General features: G+C 44.8%; 3 protein-coding genes across 6 annotated transcripts in view; 1 reads left to right on the plus strand and 2 right to left on the minus strand.

Annotated features, from left to right (window-relative positions):
• The window catches only part of LOC122543015 (beta-TrCP-like), a 31,299-nt gene extending 30,516 nt beyond the window's left edge, over positions 1-783 (minus strand). Inside the window, exon 1 of the mRNA XM_043681186.1 lies at positions 242-783. Coding sequence (XP_043537121.1) covers positions 242-289 — 48 coding nt within the window. The 5' untranslated portion in view covers positions 290-783. The remainder of the gene's footprint in view (positions 1-241) is intronic.
• Positions 784-1,099: 316 nt separating this feature from the next.
• On the plus strand, positions 1,100-7,642 carry pbdc1 (polysaccharide biosynthesis domain containing 1). Of its 4 annotated transcripts, none has more exons than XM_043681188.1 (6): positions 1,100-1,243; positions 2,947-3,012; positions 4,923-4,982; positions 6,414-6,554; positions 6,666-6,777; positions 6,929-7,642. In XM_043681188.1, exons 1-6 carry the CDS (start codon positions 1,223-1,225, stop codon positions 7,120-7,122), a joined length of 594 nt encoding a protein of 197 aa, XP_043537123.1. In that variant the 5' UTR covers positions 1,100-1,222; the 3' UTR covers positions 7,123-7,642. The 4 variants fall into 4 exon arrangements, with proteins under 4 accessions (XP_043537123.1, XP_043537122.1, XP_043537127.1 ...); XM_043681187.1 differs by lacking the exon at positions 1,100-1,243 and adding an exon at positions 1,480-1,796; XM_043681192.1 differs by lacking the exon at positions 1,100-1,243 and adding an exon at positions 1,912-2,006.
• Positions 7,643-7,784: 142 nt separating this feature from the next.
• The window catches only part of xpo7 (exportin 7), a 110,522-nt gene continuing 97,362 nt past the window's right edge, over positions 7,785-20,944 (minus strand). Inside the window, exons 24-28 of the mRNA XM_043681183.1 lie at positions 19,094-19,232; positions 17,290-17,450; positions 11,844-11,942; positions 9,961-10,088; positions 7,785-8,710 (exon numbers count right to left, since the gene is read on the minus strand). Of these exons, the coding sequence (XP_043537118.1) occupies positions 8,617-8,710; positions 9,961-10,088; positions 11,844-11,942; positions 17,290-17,450; positions 19,094-19,232 (621 nt within the window). The 3' untranslated portion in view covers positions 7,785-8,616. The remainder of the gene's footprint in view (positions 8,711-9,960; positions 10,089-11,843; positions 11,943-17,289; positions 17,451-19,093; positions 19,233-20,944) is intronic.

Here is a 20,944-nt window from a genome sequence, read left to right on the forward strand (position 1 = left end):
CAGCAGCTCACCGCTAAGTATTCTGCTCTTTGACTGATTTTATCTATGCTGCAACTGTTGCTCCATTCCCACACATGAATTTTTCCAAACGGGTTACGATGTAGGACATGAACACCTTTTGAAAATCCATAAACACACAAAACCATCTTATCACCGCCCTCTCTGAAGCTTCACAAAGCCCCGGACTGTTACCTTCTAGAGTCAATGCAGAAATACAACAGAGGTTAAATCGTCAGCTTACCATGTATTCCACTATCTTGTCATGCAGTATGGAGTCAGAGTCCATCATTCACAATCTCAGAAAGAATAAGAGTGAGAAGGGGGGGGACGACGACTCTGGTTGGAGTGGAGTTCTTTCTGGGAAACAGCAAAAGGAGGAAGGAGGAGGAGGAGGAGGGGGCACAGCCTCTCCCTCATGAACGAGAATTCCTTCTCAGCTTCTTCCAAGGTTCGAGACGAGGGGAATGGCCTGGTGTGGTGTGGTTGGGTTGGGTTGGCTTGGGGTGGGGGTACAGCCACCCCCCCTGCTCAGTCCTTCAGCCTCATCTGGGAAGCTGCAGAGTGAGGGGAGAGCAGGCTGTGGGGCTGGAAGGGCCTCCAGGAGGCTTGCCTGGCTGGGGAGGTGATTTGCTGGGTCTCCCAGCCGCCTGTCGGTCCCTTTGCCCCTCTCTCTGTCTCAGTCTCTGGGTATATTCCAAGGACTCCTCTTCTTGCTGCTGCAGCTGGGGAGGGTTTGGATTTCCTTCTCACTTTTTTCTCCACACCCACCACCCCCCTCCTTCCTCTCTTTCACCCTCAGCTCTCAGAGACATCCGGGACCCGCCGGAGCACCACGGGAAATGAAAACCAGCCCGAAAATAAATTTATTTTTGTTTTTTTTTTCGCAAAAAGGGATGTAAATGCAACGGAGGAGGAGAGGCAGCGAGGGGCAGGAGGAGGCTGGAAGCTGGAAATTGTTACATCCGCCGCGTGGAAACAAAAATGTAACAAAGGGAGAAAAAGGCAACATTTGACCTTTCACCCCCCAACACACACAGACACACACACACAGGGGGCTGCTTCCGGGATATACATGATCCACTTCAACACAGCAGCAGCACCTGGGTGCTTTCTCTGTGTGGGTGTTGTTTTTAACAAGTTGCTGAATTATTTTTATTTTTTTTTGTGTGTGAATTGGGGTTGACCTTTGACCTGCCTTGAGGAGAGCAGCAGCAGCAGCAGCATGGCAGGTCTAGGATCTTTGGTGAGTCGCACAGAGTCCTCTTGCCCCCATTGTCTCCTCCTTTCCCAAAGGGTGTTGTTCCTGCTCCTCTCTCACTCTCACACACACCAACCCCCACCCTCTCTATGTCTGGGTCTGTGCAGTTCTGCCCACACCCACACCTCACGTGGAGGTGCCAGGGTTGGACTGCGGCGGGGGGGGGGTAGGGTCCGATAGGTTACAAATAAACCTGTCGGGCTTCAACCTGATGTTGTGTGATTTCCCCCACCACCCCCGGAGCAACCTGTCTGTGGGTCTCCCGTCACTTAGACCCCAATTCTAAGCTGATGTGAAACAGCCTCTCTCAGTGACAGCCTGCTCCGGCAGGGAGTCAGGATCAGGTCCTTTCCTCGCGGTCACGACGTGGGATCTTGCTGTGCGTAGATTGACCCCCCAACCCAACCTTGCCCATGAACGTTTTGCGACAGAATATTTCTCAAACCAAAGCTGCTTCTGGTAAACTGTCTGGTGATGCGGAATTTCTCCAGCACGGGTTGGGGCAGGAATGGAGATGATCACTCCCCGGACCTGCCAGGTTGAGTTATTAACATTGCAGAATCTTTTCCGCTGCGTGTGTGTGTCGGGTAGGCGCCTATTTACCCGCCTCACCTTACCCTGACCACTTCTCCTCTGGCCGTCCTACAAGCCACATACCTCTCCAGGAACCTCCATTCAACTAGTGTGGTGTTGAACCGCATAGAGAACTATTAGGACAAGTGACCGACAATGGAGTCAGAGGCAAAAGGTTTTACAAGGTTCTTAAAAGAGAGCTTCCTGGAAGGAATTTTATATCTTGGGCTGTTTGCGTTTGAAGGCAATGGCCACAGGGGAATACGGGTCAATACTGGAGGACTGCAGGAATCCGACAGAGTTGAAAGTCTTTTGCAATTTGGGATTCTTTGAGTAAAGGAATTAAGGGTTATGGTGAGAGGGTGGGTAAGTAGAGCTGAGGCCCTGAAAAGATCAGCCCTGATCTTATTGAATGGTACAATGGGCTCCTTGGGCTCGATGGCCTACTCCTGCTCCTATTTCCTCATGATTATGGTCAGCTTGAACTGATTGGGCCAAAGGGTGTGTTTCCATGCTGTGTGACTCATATGAATGCTGATCTCACTGCATTGCTAGTCTTCACATTCTTTGGTCTATCAAATTTGCCACATTATTGGTATTTCAACGAGAAACAAGGATCCAAGCCCTTGTCCGAGATCCTCAGGCAGTTTCCCACGAGGACCCAGATAACTCTATTGTCTGACCAGTATTGACTCAGCAGCCAAAACTACATTCAACCAAATTAGCATTTATCTAATTCCTGTTTGGAAGTTGTACAAATTGGAGTTCCTGCATCAGTTCCTCTAACAGTTATTACTTAGCCAAAATATTTAACTGGTGTTCAACAGTTGGGCTATCTTGAAGCAATGGAAGCTCACCCAGAGCTGCAAACACAAATTTATTCTATTTATGGTGTGACTAGCCTGTGTGTGTCTAAGTGTTGAACTGAGCATTTTGTTATTTTAATTGCTGATGAATTCTGTCAGTATCTCAGAATCCCGGCAATAATCGAGTTATATGCAGGGTATTTGCTTTTGTTCTGAAAAATGACGTTGGGAGTTGTTGTCTGGTAATGATTTAAGATCGGAACTGCTACCACAAACTGATCACTGACTCTTGTTTCTGTCTCCTGTCAGAATGCTGGTGAGTTGATGTCTGTGGCCCAAAGCCTTTCCCAGCCAGCAGATTCTTACATAAATGATGTGAGTATTTGATTCTGGTGCCTGTATTCTTGAAATGGAATGAATATTGCGAGACAATTCCCTCCTTGACACAGTCATCAATCCTGAAAAATTGTTATGTCCTGCATTATCCTTGTCCTCCCATTTCTGGTAGGAATTCAGTTCCTGATTGTTGTCAGCTGTTATCCAGTTGACAAGCCCACTATATCAAAATCTGTTCTAGTTTTACTTTCCTGGCACTTGTGGTCACTGCCCATTCCCTGGAGTCCTTGAGTGGTGGTGAATCAGTCTCTCAAAGCTCAAAACACAAGATTTACTCCAGGACATAGACCCAGCAACAATGAAGACACAGTGACATATTTCCCAAGCAGGTTGGTGAGTGAGGTGAAGGTGGGGGTGTTCCCATCTATCCACTGCTCTTATCCTTCTAGATGGTAAAGGTTGTGGGTTTGGAAAAAGCCAAAGGAATCTTGGCCAGTTGCTGCAGTGCATCTTGTAGATGGTACACACTGCTGCCAATGTGTGTCACTGCTGGAGGGATGAACCGAATGTGTGAACTGGTGAGTACAACATCCCGATCTTGATCCAGGTGACTGTGAAAGCTCCTGGACAGCTGGCTGAGGATTCAAGGTTTTCACATCCCCCGAGTCACACAACAAAATCATGAGAAGCAATTATTGGTCAATGTCACATGAGTCATCGTGTTTCCACAAGCAACATTGTACTTGGTGAAGCTGTTAGAGACTGAGGTGGAAGTCTTTTATAACTAGCTGTTCGAGTGAGGTGGATCAAACTGTGCAAGTTTTTATACATGTCCTGATGAACTTTGTTGTATCAACAAACTCTTTTTACTTTTAGACAACTTATGTTTGAGCAAAGGATAAAAGCTTTCTTCTTTAAAGTGGACCTGTCTGACAGGTGTTGTTCGTCGTACTCCATTTCTTTCTCAGTCTGACAGAGATCAAAGAGTTTGCAATACAACAGCAAAAGGTGGCTTTGTCATTCCAGAGTCTCAGTGGTGGATTTTCCTTCCAAAAAGAACTTTTGTCTGAATAGATGCAGACAGAGAATTGAACTGATTTTCTCCGGATTAGAATTAAAAAACGTAGACAAGAAAGGGCAGGTCATGGAGCATCCAGTGTGGAGAGAAATTAAGTTAACTTTTCAGTTTGAAGACCTTTGCTTCAAACTGCTGGAAGGTCATTGAACTGAAACAGTTAGTTTCTGTCCTATTTTTTGGACAAAGGAGGTGGTTACTGAATGTATATTGAACACGGAACGTTTTCTCCCAGAGTACAGACATCATGACATTGATCACTGTCGTGTTTGAAATCTTGCTAATCTTTGGTCTGTAAGGAAAGTTTTTCAACATCACAACAGACAGTCAGAATGAGAACTGAGAGACAGGCATAAGTGAACACAATAGCTCAAAAAGCAAAGCTTCTACCTTGGACCATGTGAGGACATAGGTTCAAGGCAGACAGACATGCTTCAAAATGGGAACAACATCTTGTGTCCTTCGTGTTAAAAAAACTAGTCTTCTCAGGAAGCGAGCTGATGTTTGCTTGTAGCTGTGGGATTACAGAATCATAGAACGGTGAGCACAACTGGCTATCATTTCTGCAAGGGAGGAACTAAACAAGGCCCCGTGCATTCCTTTATTCTTCTGCATATGTTTGCTGGTACACTTGCCTTGTGAAATTGAACCTGGCTACACCAGCCTCTCAAGGAAACGATCCAAATCCCTTTGGACCACTCTGAAATGTTCCAATCAAATCCATCACAGCACTCTGCGGTATTTGTTAAAAACTCAGACAGTAAGTTGACCTTACCTTTTGTGTATTGCCAGTTTTTATTAAACAATGCCCCCCCCCCCCGCCCCCCCCCCCCCAAAAGTTTTGTGTTACATAATTCTGCCCATTGTTTTACAGCCAAACCTTGAAATGATGTGGGCTATGAAAGCTTATCAACATGCTGAGATTTATTTCAATGTAAGTACAAATTGCTTTTTGCTGTATTATTGATTAAAGGCTTTTATTTGATTCTACATGAATGAGGAATTAATGTAAAAGTAAGGACAGGGTCATGATGACACAGTAAAATGAGAATTTCCATCTTTCTGATACAGAAGAGCACTTCATCCATTAGATAAAGTATTCTCATGGCCATGAACACATCATGATGAAATTCAATTGGATGGTCACCCCACATTAATAGCCAAAGCTTTAAGATCAAACACAGCATTCAAAAGTACTTACCATAAGGTAATGGATAATGAAATTGGCAAGAGCTTGTCAATGTACTTGGCCAAAAGGTTCCTGAACCCACAATAACCTTCCTGCAAGGTTGACAAATGCATTGATCCAATATGTTGCCAATGCAGCTTCAGAAACGTACCTACCTTGTTAAAAGCAAGGTAGCAATTGTTTGAAAGGTGGAACCAACATTAGTTGAAATAAATCTTGGATTGCAAGCTGACAAAATTCTCACATGGAGCAAAATGGCACCACGTTCCACTGCCTGACCCAGATCTTTACCCAATGTTGGGGCAACCCAATCTGTTTGGGATTCGGACCGTTTGTATGGAATCACGCTGAGTATGTTGGTAACAGTAGAAAGGCTCATTTATCACCAAAAACACAGAACCCAGAGAATGGGTCAATATTACCGTGCCCTGAGAAGTACTGAAGTACTTGCACCATTCCTTCATTGATGTCAATAACAGATTCAGGTCATGTACCTCTTTTTAGCAGTGATGTTGGGAACATGGAAGTGATGGCTGACAATGTATTTGTAGTAACAATGAGGCAGGAGGAGGGATGTAACCATTTTCTAGGCAGGGTGTGCATCCTTTGTAAATGTCAACATTGACAAGGGATCTCCACAAAGGTCAAATTTCCATTTGACTGTGAAAGTCAGGGTATTTTTGGCTTTTTATCACCATTTTCAGCATTCTAATGGCAATATTAACAGGTTCTTCAGTTGGAATACACCCATCTCTGCTGTACATGCCAAGGAATTTCAGGATGCATCAGTTTTCAGGGGGATCCTGGGATGTGATCACAGTTCAGACGGAGTCTGTGCAAGTCTCAATCAGAACAGACCATGACTTGACTGTGGATACATTAGTCAGGGTAAATGTAGGGGAATAGGTCTGGGTGGCTTACACTTCGGAGGGTCGGTGTGGAGTTGTTGGGCCGAAGAGCCTGTTTCCACAGTGTAGGGATTCTATCTCTCAATGAATAAAGTAGTAAAAGGGTCCAAATCTGTGTCACAACTGCAAATGCTCCCTGGGAGTGTCTCAGTATTTCAGAAAGCCCAATCTGACAACAGTGGGAAGTTTATTTCTTTTATTTCACGTTATTGCCACGAGTACAGAAACCACTCTTTGTGATTCGCGGTACCTCTGTTTCCTTTCAAAGCTCATTTGTTCAGTTGACCCAACATTTCTGAAACTGACCAGAGAAGACGATCAAATTTACACAGAGTTCAGGAAGCAGTTCAGGGACTTGAAAATCGACGTACTGGATCCAGCCAAGTTGAAGTCAGACGCGGCCAAACAAGTGAGTTCCTTTTAATTTGGTGTCCTTGTAGCCATGTTCCTGACTGCTTGTGGGATTTTGCCTCATTCAACTTGAGCAGCTGTCTTGAATCTCCGTTCTCTCCTCTTGCAGCAATGGCGCCCATTCTGCCTGAAGTTTGAAACACTGGTCGAAGACTTCAACTACGGCACGCTTCTGCGGCTGGACTGCTCAAAAGATTACGTGGAGGAAAACACGATATTCGGTTAGGGGTGACAGAGGGGAAGCAAAATGGAGGGAGGCATGGAAGGGAAATGGGGGAGGGGAAGGGAATTGTGGGGAAAAAAAAAGTACATGCAGATATGTTTGTTATGGATCTCGGATGTGCTTTTCTGATTCCATCTTTCCCCACTCAGCTACCAGGATCCAATTCTTCGCCATTGAAATAGCCCGGAATCGGGAGGGCTACAACACCATGGTCTATGAAAGATCAACAAAAGCCAAGACTGCTCATGCTGATGACAAGGTGACTGAAGTCTCCACTGAGCAAGAACCACCACTGGCCCAGCCAGCAGGGTTAGCTGGGGAAGAAAACGCTGCACATTCATAGCAGATTAGAGGGACACACTGGAGTGGCTGCATCATATTCTGCTTGTCAAGAAGTGGGACCGCTCCAGCTCACAGAATTTAAGCCAGAGCTCCATGTATGAAAGCTTCAGTATAAAACCAGACAAGTGCTCTTGGAGGCACCTGGACAAATACGGACAACTCAGTCTTAAGACTCTTTATCCCAGAATGGTTCTATGTTGCCAAGTTTAATCAAACATGGTCCGGTTACAGGTTTTGCAAAGACTATTTAATCAGCTTCAAACTTCTCTCTGATGCCATGGAAAAGGCATCCCGTGGAATGCAAAGAGACAGATGAACACAGATTGAGAGACACCACATGATTATTAATATCGCTATACACACTAGAAAAACAAGGACAGAGAATTGAGTAAAGAAGCAAAGAGAGGGGAGGATGTCTTGATGTATTTAATCAGTTGCTTTTGGGTAGTACTATCCATGTAATGCAAACCCCTCTGAAAATTCAACGACCTGAGGCAAAACAAATGGGAGAAGCAGCAAATTGAGCGGTTTTGTTTGGGGTGGAGGGGAGGGGTTTGATGACAGGGAAGGATAGGAGGGAGCAGTGTTGGGATATAAAGAGCAACTTGCCCACTCCTTGAGGTAGCTGCTTTCCTGCTGCTTACTTGAAGCACGGGAGACACCTTTCTGTACAAACCATTGACAGTTTATTCGCAGTCACAATGCTTACACTAGATGCAGCAAACATTCTTACATACCAACCTACCTGATCACGCAGTGATTCGGAAATGTTTAGTCAGAACATTCAGTGGAAAGGAACAATAAAAATATATAATCCATTGGTTTTCTGTTCCTTCGTGAATATAAATGAGCTGTGCTCAACACATAATTAGCAGCAACAGTATCTGTTACTTTTTCTACAGAAATTCCCTAATCACTAGTGGAACAATTGTTGGAAAAATATGGATGGACAGTTGGGAGTGAAATCCACATGAGCTGGTAAGTTTAGCTTCAGTCCTTATTTGTACAGTTTCAGACTTGATTTTGCAGAGCTCTGTATCTAACTAAACTCCCACACACATTCCACCCCATCTACCTGACACCAGCCAAGTCTCTCAGCATCATGCTCCCAACTCTAAAAATTTCAATCACAACTTTTTTGTTTCTCTCTCTCTCTTTTAATTGATTTCATATAAACATTGTTCAAAATGTCTTAAGAAAAAAATGTACAAGTTTATACAAGGCAGATGAGGGAGCGAGAGCACAAAGGCACTCGCTGTCAGGGTTCGGTTTTCTAAAGGGAGGGTTGGTGACAAGTCCTGCAGTCCAATGCCAGGGGAATCGAGGGAGGGGAGGGCAAGTGGGCACTGCCCATTCACCTTCAACCCCTGCGAGCTGTCCGACTTAACTCTGACCTCAATCCTCCACCCCCTCCCCACCTGTGTAACGTCAATGATGAACATCCCTCCCCCAGTGACCCCGTCCAACCAAGTGGGAAGTGTGATACAGATAGATGTCAGCTCATCATATCGCTGCTGTTGACACCATATGTGGAATTCTTCATCGAGTCATTCACTTCCCTCCGAAACACTGACAGGTTCTGGGTGAATCTGGACAACAAAAGCAACAGCAAGTTAACATGGACCGATGCTTCCATATCCCTCTCAAGACACAACCACCGAACATAAGCTGCAATACTCTCCCATGTTCACAGTCTGAGTTACTGTAAATTGCCAGCATCACAGCAGATCTAAATGATAAAACATCTCACACAACGCAAGTAACACATTTATCCTACTTGGGTATTGCTGGATAATATGCTCATCTTTACACAACACTCACAAAACAATCTGTGGGATTTTGGTATCACAGATGAAATGAGCATTTATGACCCTTTGACAAGTTGGCATGTTGAACAGCCTTCTGACAAACACAGCCAAGAAAAAGGCATTTGGCTCATTTTACCAGTGCTGGCTCACTGAAAGAAGTAACCAGTAAATTGACCAGCCTGATCTTTCCTCACTGTTGTGACATGTCATTCCTTGTTTCATTGGGATTCTATTCCCTTTCCCAAGTTATTACTCAATGTACGTCTACAACCCTGTTAGGCATTCCAGATTTTTGAACCTTCCCAGTTGAAGTGAAGGTATTGTTAACAATGCCAGAATGGCCAGCATTTTGACACTAGGATGAAGAAGAAGGGAAGTCAGACTGGTGGTCTGACAGAGTTGTGACTGCAGCCTTTACAAATGGTAAACGTCAGAGGTTTGCAAGAGGCTGTTATATTGCTGTAGTGCATTGCTTTAGATTGTGCACTCTGCTGCCCCCATATGCTGATATGCAGTTTAGCCTCTTTAGCAGTTTTGTCCTGCATTAATCTCGGTGAGACAGACATTTTGGGGAAGAGGGAAGCTAACCACAGGATATCCATTCTTTTACCTGGACTGTGCAACTGATGCCACACTCCTATATTGGCTCCGAGGCAGATTAATGTTGTTACCGTCAATTATATTAGAACCATTTCAAATATCTTAAACTGAGAACACAAGTCACAGCTTCTGGCCTAATTCTCATAGCAGCAGCATCTTTCTGAATATTGACCAAACAGAGTCAATTATTCCATTCCCTGTGAACCTTGTCTGCAGCACTAGCTCTCTCAGTCTCTCCTGATTAACGATACACCTCAGGCCATTCTGGTAAAAGCTTTGCATTTTCCTGGTCCCTTGACCTGGCCAGGGGGCAACAGACTGACAGAAACTGATTTTCTCTTTGTGAAGCACCAACGCAGTAAACAGAAAAGGAGCCTGCAATTTGAGGGAGCACAAACACCGTCCAGTATGACAGATTTATCAAAGGTTACCTGTCTCTGTTTTTGGTCAACAGGTTCCGCTCAATCCCTTCCATCAGATTCTCAAAGCAGAGGTGCATGGCTTGTTGCTTCTCTGGAGGCTGGCTGTTCACAATACTGTTCCTCAAGTCAGCAAAATACTGCAGGGGGCAAGAAACAAAACCATTTCAAGGAAGGTTAGCTTCAGAGACCTAGCTTACAAGGAAAGGTGATGATCTTCTGGATACAGCTTTACACATTGCCCAGTGTGGAGAGAGATTTTCATGTCTTTGTTCCGAAACTCAAGCTTGGGAGTGCAATGCCAACTCCACGACTTGAGCATGGTAACGTAGGCTGGTGATAACAGTGCAATGCTCAAAGAGCGCTGCCATAATCAAGTCACTCTTGATGGAGAGCTGTTCGACTGCAGTAGGCATTGCTGATGAGCACAGACTGATCTGCCATAAACCAATCAGTGGGGGAAGCCTTGGGATTGCACTGGTGATGGTGGGCTCAGCAAAGAGCAGGAGATGGCAGTCGATGATACTGCTTGTGTGGCAGGATGTGTGGGGAAATTTCAGCTATCAGTCTGCAACTGGCCCTCACTCTCCCAGCCCAGCTAACATTTGGTGACATGATCAGCTGAACCTTGCCAGACTGTCTGCACCAAGTCATCCCTCCAACTTCAATCGGAGTGAAACTGGTCCAAATTGAGTCACTTCTCCGAGTCTCTGTTTGAAAATAGTGAGCTCAATGGGTAGTACTCTTGCCTTTGAGTCAAAAGTTTAAAGTGTCAATCCAGGAATTGAACACATCATCTCAAGTGATATTCCCTGTTTAACACGGAGGAAATGCCGCACTGATGGGTATGACGATGACATTAGACTAAACCAAGACCCTGGCTGCCAGTTCAAATGAACATGAAAACGTGGGGATCTTCCACTGTCATCATGAGCAATCCAGCTAGTTAAGTAAATTCCCAGCCCTGGGGAGTGCTGCTGAGCAAACTGACCTTGAAGGTGGAATCACAGCTAACCAGGATAGTGAAGGAGGCATTTGGTATGCTTTACTTTATTGGTCAGAGCATTGATTTACAAATTTGGGAGGTCCAGCTGTACAGGATTGGTGAGTCCACTTTCAGAACAGTGTTCAATTCTGGTCACGCTACTGGAGAAAAGATTTTGTTCAACTTGAAAGGTACAGAAAAGATTTACAAGGGTATTGCCAGAGCTGGAGGAATTAAGCTCCAGGGAGAGGCTGTATTGTCTGCGGCTGTTTGTGTCGGAGGCTGAGGGGTGACCTCATAGAGGTTGATAAAATCACAAGGCGGGTGGATAGCATGAATACCTGAGGTCTTTTTTCAAGGGAAGAGGAGTCCAAAGTTGGAGGGCACAGGTTTTGGGTGAGAAGGGAAATATTCAAAGGGACTTGACAGGTAACCTTTTCACATGGTGTGTGGTGCGTGTATGGAATGAGCTGCCAGAGGAAGTGGTGGAGGCTGGTATAATTGCAACATTTAAAAGGCACCTGGATGGGTATATGAATAGGAAGGGTTTAGACGGATATGGGGCGAGTGCTGGCAAATGGGAATAGATGAGGTTGGGATATCTGGTCGGCATGGACGAGATGGACCGAATGGTCTCTTTCCATGCTATACATCACGCTGACTGTATTGTGGTTATGAATGTCAACAAGGTACCAATTCTCAAAATCATTAGCTGGCTGTGAATTAATATGGATCAGAACAACAAAGTGAGTGACAACAGAAAAACAAAATTTATTCTCCCCTTGTCGAAACCTCCCAAGTGACCTGTGGCCAGGCACTGCACTGTCATCCCTCCAATGTATGTCCACATCAAGGGGAACTGTTGTGGGCCCCAGAGTACAGACAGAGATAGTCTGGCCTTAGACCTCACCTTTTCATTGAGGAGAATTAATCCAAGCAGAGGGCGTGACATGGACCATTGATTTCTGCAGTCTTCAAAAATGATGATGTTCAGAACTGTGGAGAGCATCTGGAGCAGAAAACCCAATGATGAACAAGTGGAAAAAGGTTTCTGAGACACTGACATTAATTTAGAAGGCAGCCAAAGAATTAATTAAGCTCTGGGAATTAATGAAATACTAAATCATCACGCACCCGACTAGAATCGAATCATCAAACGGCATTTTGATAGTTGCGTCAACCTACAGTGGCTCTCGGGAACAGCTTTAAACATGGAAACAGGGGTCACACAGTAGGCGATTCAGCCCTTTGAGCTTGATCCTCCATTTGCTGTGATCGTCACCCAACTCAAGTGCTTGTTGCTGCTTTTCATCATATTCTTCAATCCCTTGGATCCCAAACGCTCCACCTGACTCTTGCTTTAAATCAGACGTTTGGCCCTGACTAATTTCTGTGGTAGCAAATTCCATAGGCTCCCCACTCTGGGTCAAGACATTTCTTCCCATCTCAGTCCAAAATCTTTTACCCCTTAGCCGAGGATTGAGCACCTGCTTCTGAACTTCCCCACCATCAGCAATATCCTTCCTGCATCGACTCTATCTATTCCTGTTTGTAATTTATGGGTTCCTACAAGATCCCCCTCCCTTCATTTTTTTGAACACCAGCAAATATTATCCCAACCCATTCAACCTCAGCTCCCCTGTCAGTCCTGCCATCCCAGCAATCAGTCTGTTAAACCTTCACCGCACTCCCGAGGGCAGTAACATCCTTCCTCAGATAAGGAGAGCCAATGTTTGAAGTGTGGTCTCACGAATGCCGTGTAACTGCAGCAGAATACCCCAGCTCCTGTCCTTGAATGCTTGTGCGGGAAAGACTGCGATGCAGCTTGCCCTTTTTATTTTTCAGAGACTAGTCAGTGAGGCGACCAGGTTTCACTGTACATTCCTTCTCTCCATCACTTTATGCACATGATGCTGCCACTGTCATGTACTTGCCCCCTCACTCAGCCTGTCCAAAACACATTGCAACATTGAATCCCTACAGTGTAGAAGCAGGCCACTTGGCCCATTGAGTCCACACCAAACACCATCCCACCCAGACCGACCTCTGTAACCCTCTTATTTCCCATGGCTATTCCATTTAGCCTGCACATTCCTGAATACGATGGGAAATTTCTCATGGCCAATCTACCCAATCTGCACATCTTCGGACTTTGTGGGAGAAAAGCAGAACACCTGGAGGAAACCCATGTCACCACAGGGAGACAGTGCAAACTCTACACCGACAGTCACCTGAGGTGGAATCAAACCTGGGTCCCTGGCGCTTTGAGGTAGCAGATGCTAACCACTGAACCACCATGCTGCTCTTTCGTTTGTGATGCATCCCCTCCTCCTCCCTACTTTAGACTTCTCTTCATTACAAAGTTAATCTATTGGCCATTTTGTCTCAGTCCTCCTGAAGGTTGTTACTATTTGTTTGACTCTTAACTGCGCTGAGGTATTAGGGATGGGCAATAAATGCTGGCGAGCCAGTGATGCCCTTGTGAATGAACAACAACTATGACTGTTCATGATATCTGTTTTATTTGCAGAGATGGAAAAGCCTCAGTGTCCACCAATGTTGCTGCCTCCCTTCGGTTCACCCTTCCTACCCTTGAATTCTCTGAGCTGTAGTTCTGCTCTCAGTTCTGTTTGGCAATATTCTGTCAAACAAATGTATAAAGCAGACAGCATTTCCCTCACCAATCAGAAGACAAAATACTGTTCTGATTTTCAGTATCTTTTCTGCATTCTCAAAGACTCATTTATCAGCTTCTGTCCTTGTGTCGACTGATACGGGTTTCGGATTCTCACAGGAGAAATTGCAGATTGCATTCACAACTCAATCATCCTCATTGCTCCATTCAAACTCAAGCCAGAACTGACAAGGCAGATACAAGTGAATTTCAAACTACAGTATTTATATTGGCTCAAGACTAAGAAATAAATTAGAAACAAGCTTTTTTCCTCAAATAACTGACATGTACAACACACGACAAACCATCACCTTCTAACACACCTTGCACAAACCCATGAGGTGATAACTACATGGCATACGGATCAGACAGTTCCCAAGCTATCTTCTGCATCTCAGATCGCAATCTAAATTGAGTTTTTTGATGAAGTGTGAAGATAATTGATGAAGATAAGGCAGTGGATGTTGCCAACATGGACTTCAGTAAAACATTTAACAAGGTCCCTCAGGGCAGGCTGGTCCAGATCTCGAGCTATATTTAATAGCTGTAATAGCATTTGTGAAAACAGCATTCACAACATTTCTCCCTCATAATCCAAAAAAATAATATTGCTTTGAACCAGAGATTTCACATTGATTTAACAGGATTTCATAACATTTTCCTGGTTCCCAGTTTGCTGAGTATTCAATTGCTGATCTGTGTAAAACTGCTCTCTCTCTCTCTCCTGTGCAGCCTCCTACTTATCCTTCAGAACTTCCTCTTCATCACACCACACCCCCACCTTCTAGACCACTCCCCAATACCATTCCTCATGTTCCCAGCGTTTCTCTTTAGCCCCAGAATCCCTTGCAGTCTCCTTCTCCAGCAGCCGCTGAGCAGATGCCCTGACCCTGGAGCTGGCACACGGTCCTCCTAATAGGCGATTCATTGGCCTCACCTTCCTGGTAAAATGTTTTTTTTCCCCTTGTTCAATGATGTACTGCTCCTCCAATCAGACAGTTGTGTCCCATGTTATCTCCTGGCTGGGAGTGCAGCAGCGACACCCCTCTGTCCTACCACATAAAGCTCCATCATCACAGTCAAATACCATTCACCTTTCACAAAGCCATGCTGACTTGCACTTACTGCTCAAAGCTTTATGTTTTGTTCTCAGTGTATTATCCATTACATTTTGTTGCAAATGACAGGCAAGCATGTTTTTGACGAATAAAGACAATTAATTGCAATTGTCATTTCCAGACAGTGCCACCTTCCTGGGATTGACCATAAGCAGTGAGGATTTGGTGTTGCCTTTGCTGAGCATTACACAAAGTGACTTCAGTCTCTCAACACCGTGCACTCTGTACCCATGCTACCTGCAAAGCACGACATTTCTTCAGAGCTAGAGCAAGAATCATTAACAATTCACAACTTACATTTACATGGCTCCTTCAACTTGGGTAAGCATCCCAAGCCGTTTCACAGGAACTTCATAACATAAGATAGCTAAAATGGGCCATCAAATGTCCTTGGCAAGCAGGGCGAAGGAGAATCACAAGGAATTATAAACGTATGTAAGCAAATGGCAAACAGGGGAAAGGGTAGGTCCACTTTTTGGTGTGGAGCTAGAGGAAGTGGGTGCAGTTCTCCATGAGTACTTCACATCGGTATTCACCAAGGAGGAAGACATGGATGATGGTAAAATTAGGGAGGGGTTTGTTGATATTCAGAAAGTGGTGGTGTTTGGGTGTCTTGAAAAACATGAAAATAGTTAAGTCCTGAGGGCTTCATCGGATCTATCCCAGGCTACTGAAGGAGGCAATGGAGGAGATGACTGCAGCCTTTACAGAGAGGTCACAGAAGACTGGAGAACAGCTAATGTTGTTCCTTTGTTCAAGGGCAATTATTGGAGAAGATTCTTAGGGACAGGATTTACTCACCTTTGGAAAAGAAGGAACTTATTAGGGATTGTCAGCATGGCTTTATGTGGGGAAGTCTTGTCTTAAAAAGTAGATTGAGATGTTTGAGGTGGTGATAAGGGTAAGAAAGTGGCTATTGCCTACATGGACATCACTGAGGCATTTGACAGTTCCTCATGGAAGGCTGGTCCAGAAGATGAGATCACTTGGGATCACGGTGGGTTGGTACATTGGATATAAAATTGGCTTGGTCAGAGAAGACAGAGGGTAGTTGTGGAATGCTGATATTCTCACTGGAGGTTTGTGATCAATGGTATTCCACAAGGATCAGTGCTGAGTCCTCTGCTCTTCGTTATAGAAATTATTTGGATGAAAACAGAGGTGGGTCTGATTATTATGTTTGCAGATGATAAAAACCAGTGGAGTCATGGACAGTGAGGAAGGTTATCAACGGATACCTCAGGATGACAGATCAGATAGAAAGTTGGGTGAAGAAATGGCAGATGGAATTTAATCTAGACAAGTGCAACAGAATATATTTTGGGAGGTCAAATGCAAGAGGCAAGTACACAGTAAATGGCAAGACCCTTGGCAACATTAATATACAGAGGGATGGTGGAGTTCAAGTCCACACCTCCCTGAAAGTGGCAACACAAGTGGAAGAGGCAACAGAGAAGACATCTTTGCCTTCATCGGTCCAAGCAGTCAGTTTAACAAGTTGGCAAGTCAGGTTACAATTGTATAAAATGTTAGACAGACCATAGTGAGAGCACTGTGTGCAGTCTGGCTATCAAACTGCAAGAACAAGGTGGTGGCTTTGGACAGGGTGGAAAAGAATCTCACCAGGATTGGAATTAGTTAGTTAGAACAAGAGGTTGGATAAACTTGGGTTAATTTCACCAGAGTGCTACAGACTTAAGGGAGGACCTGATAGAAGGTTGTGATACGGTAGATAGTTGAAATGTTTTTCTCAGGGTGAAAATGACAAATACTGGAGGGCAAAGGTTTAAGGTGAGATTAATGAGGCAAGGGGTTTTATACACCCAGAACGGTAGATGCTTGGAACGTGCTGCCAGGGGAGTTGGTCCAAGCAGATCCAATAGCAAGGTCAGGCAGGACATATGAACAGCCAGGCTATAGTGTGATTCAGATCATGTGGGGACAGAACAAAAATAGAAATTGCTGGAAAAGCTCAGGCAGCATTTATGGAGAGAATTCAGAGTGAACATTTCGGGTTGAGTGACCCTTCTTCAGAGTGATCCGTTCAACCTGAAATATTAACTTTGATTTCTCTCTACAGAGACTGCCAGACCTACTGAGCTTTTCCAGCAATTTCTGTTTTTGTGTCTGGTTTACAGCATCTACAGTTCTTTCAGTTTTTATTGAGCTCAGAATGGTTGATGCAGACACGGTGGGTGAAGGGTCTGTTCCTGATCTGTACTGTTCTAAGTGACAGTGAAGCACTCAGCAGAAAATATTTCACAAAACATTGGCCCAAAGGACAGCTTTTAAGGAGTGTCTTGAAGAGGAATAAAAAACACACAAAGGTTTAAAGAGGGGATTCCAGAGTTTAGGGCATTGGGAGCTGAAAGCAAGGCTGTCATTGATGGAACAATTCACATCAGAGAAGACCAAGAGTGGATAAAAGCAGGAGCACAGATATCTCAGAAGGTATTTGGGCTGGAAGAGATGACAGAAATATGGTAACTATGAGGCGATGGGAGGTAGCTCAGTTCTGACAGGATCACAGCTTGTGAGATTTCTGAATTCCTGCCAGGGTTTACCTGTTGAATCATTTCAGGATGCTGCTGCATGATGTGTAGGAAGCGATCACTCTCCTGGGATAACGGTGTTGTTCGTTTCTTTGTACTACGGGACAGCTGCTTGAAGAGGTACGTTACAATGTGGTCCAGACTTGAGCAGCAACCGGTACACACCATGGTGTCTGAAAACAAACCAACCGTGAACATTATCAACTCTCTTCCTTTGGCCTCAGGTCTTCTGTGCTAGCCTTTCATTTTACAAGATCATGGTTGACACTGCATGATGGGCTTGTTCCCTGTCTCGTGTGAACATTGTGCAGTGAAATGGTCACAGGGAAAGACTTGGAAACCCTGGGCCAACCAAATGTCAGGGAACGCTTCTCAAGTCCCAGAAAAAGCAGAGCACCATGTCTGGCACTGGGAGTTGATTGAAAGGTGACATACTGACACATCAGGCTGCCCTAGGGCTGCATTTCTGCTATTCTGACAGGGTTATCTGCCTTACCTTTTAACTTGCCCAAGCCATCCACAAGGTAGTGGAGCTGTGGGCCCAGAGCTGGGAGTTTGGTTTGAGTGTGTAAGCGATGGCCTGAACACTGCCTACTGAACAGTAAACCTTCTCCAAGATGCCCTGAAGCTTTGGCCGGGGAGTAGTGAGTGAGGGACCAAGTGTCCATGTCATTTCGAAATGAAACAAGGGACGACTTGCCAGAGGATAGATTTGATTAACAGTGGGAAACATGTCCATTTGGTTCTCTGTCGGACAATGCTGCTGGCCAATGGCCACTGGAAAATGAGAAGCAAACTAACATACAAAAGGAGAAAGTGAGGACTGCAGATGCTGGAGATCAGAGCTTAAAAATGTGATGCTGGAAAAGCGCAGCAGGTCAGGCAGCATCAAAGGAACAGGAGAATCGACGTTTCGGGCATAAGCCCTTCTTCAGGATTCCTGAAGGGCTTATGCCCGAAACATCGATTCTCCTGTTCCTTTGATGCTGCCTGACCTGCTGTGCTTTTCCAGCAACACATTTTTAAGCGCTAACATACAAAAGGGCTAATTTTCCTCACTCACACACACAGTACTCTGAATTGACTTAGTGGCCACACGCCTCACTCCTTCAGGTCCTACATCCAGTATGGTGAGCTGTGACTCAGTGGCATGAGCTCTTGCATTCCTGAATCAGGGAGGGTTGTACTTCAGAGACTGCAGCACACAGTTCAAGTCAACACTCCGCCTCGGACTGAGCCTCTGACTTTCAGATGTGCTATGACGCATGTGCCGTATCACAAGTGAAAGGGCAACAGAACTCTTCCAGGTAAATTGGCTAACATTTCTCAGACTAACAACATAACCACAAACAGGCTGTCTATCAGGTCATTAGCACATGGTTTATCAAGTCCACGTTCTCATGAATTCATGCTTATCTGAACATGTCAGCAATATACTTAACTGATGTGATTCAGCAAATTATGACAGAAAAGTGCTGAAAGCCCTTCCCAACTTCCAGGCCCACAATACTCCGAGGCAAACGCGCAGGTTTGCAACGTGAGCACAGGCTGGATTATGTTGCCTGGGCTTCTACAGAGTTTACCCAAGTATCAGGAGCTGGAAAGGGGACAAGTCCCAATGTAGCAACTGTCAAACTTTCTGAACAGAGGTATCCACAGTGAGAGGTGGGGCAATAGTGCCTGTACAACCATGAACCTAACTACGAACAGATCGCACCCATTTGGCTGATAGACCTCAACATAAATTCCTGAGAGAGAGTTCGTAAAGTTTGATTAAAGCTTAATTTTTTTGCCATCTGAATGACAAGTGACTTACCCAGTGCGGTAAGACCTTCTGAAATGGAGGACAGAATGTACATGATAACATGAGGTTCCAGGCTGGCAATAAAATTCATGTGGTCCTGGGTAAGAACTTCTAACAAGGAGTAATAGGACTGACTGAGCTTGGGGTAATCCTGGGGGGAGGAAAATGAGAAAACAATGGAATATTAAATTGCAGAAAGCAAAGAGGAAGAGTTTGGAGAGAGCTTCAAACAAGGACAATTGTTGGAACACAGAAAACTGGATAAGGATGTGAAGCTCAGAACAAACCAGCAGGTTAGAAACCTTAACCATCATGAGAAGGGAAACAGCAGATATCAGCACCCATGTGTCATTCATTAAACCAATTCATCACAAAACAAAATGCAAGCTTCCATGACAGTTTCAACTTTGTGCCATCTCGTCTTTGCAAACAAAAAGAGACAATGGTAATTCGAAGTTTTGGTCCATGGATTCTCACAAAAATGTTCCAGGCTTCCCATCTGGCTCAGGATCAGTGACTGGATGTCAGATTCTGAGGCACCCAGCTGTGGGCTGGGAGATGCGGGGGATTTGTCCATGGGTGGAAAGTAACATCAGTCAAGGGGGTGGCACAATGTTACAACAGGAACATGGAACAGTAAGAACAAAGAAGATGGTAAAAGAGGGGGAGGTGTGGCATTGTTAGTCAAGGACAGTATTACAGTGGCAGAAAGGACATTTGAGGACTCATCTACTGAGGTAGTATGAGCTGAGGTTAGGGAGAGGTCACCATGTTGGGAGCTTTCTATAGGCCTCTGAATAGTTCCAGAGATGCAGAGGATAGCAAAGCTAACTGTGGTTAGGAGCAAGAATGACAGGGTAGTTGTCATGGGAGTCTTTAACTTTCCAAATATTGAGTGGGAATACTATAGTTCAAGTACTAGTTTCTATTCAGTGTGTGCAGGAGGGTTTCCTGACACAGTGTGTAGACAGGCCAACAAGAGGCAAGGTCACATTGGATTTGGTACTGGGTAATGAACCTGGCCAGGTATTAGTTTTGGAGGTAGGAGAGCACTTTGGTGATAGCAACTACAATTCAGTTGTGCTTACTTTAGCAATGGAAAAGGATACGAAGACTTGCAGCTGGGGGCAAGACAATTACGATGCAATTAGGTAAGGTGTAGAAAGCATAGGATGGGGAAGGAAGGTGCAGGGGATGGGCAAATTGGAAATGTGGAGCTTATTCAAGGAATAGCTACTACGTGTCCTTGATCAGTGTCTACCTATCAGGCAGGGAGGAAGTGGTCGAGTGAGGGAGCAGTGATTTACTAAAGAAATTGAATCTCTTGTCAGGAGGAAGAAGGAGGCTTATGTAAGGAGGAGATGTGAATGCTCAGTTAGGGTGTTTGAGAGTTACGGGTTAACCAGAAAAGACCGAAAGAGAGAGCTAACAAGAGCCAGGAAGGGACATGAGAAGTCGTTAGCGGATAGGATCAAGGAAAACCCTAAGGCTTTCTACAGGTATATCAGGAATAAAAGAATGACTAGAATAAATTTCGGGCCAATTAAGGATAGTAGTGGGAAGTTGTGGGTGCAATCAGAAGAGTTGGGGAAGCACTAAATGAATATTTTTTGTCAGTATTTACATTAGAAAAAGACAATGTTGTCAAGGAGAATGCTGAGATACAGGCAACTAGACAAGATGGGATTGAGCTGAAAATGTGTTGCTGGAAAAGCGCAGCAGGTCAGGCAGCATCCAAGGAACAGGAGAATCGACGTTTCGGGCATAAGCCCTTCTTCAGGAATGAGGAAAGTGTGTCCAGCAGGCTAAGATAAAAGGTAGGGAGGAGGGACTTGGGGGAGGGGCGTAGGAAATGCAATAGTG

Source organism: Chiloscyllium plagiosum, chromosome 42, assembly GCF_004010195.1.
Source record: "Chiloscyllium plagiosum isolate BGI_BamShark_2017 chromosome 42, ASM401019v2, whole genome shotgun sequence".
NCBI lineage: Eukaryota > Metazoa > Chordata > Chondrichthyes > Orectolobiformes > Hemiscylliidae > Chiloscyllium > Chiloscyllium plagiosum.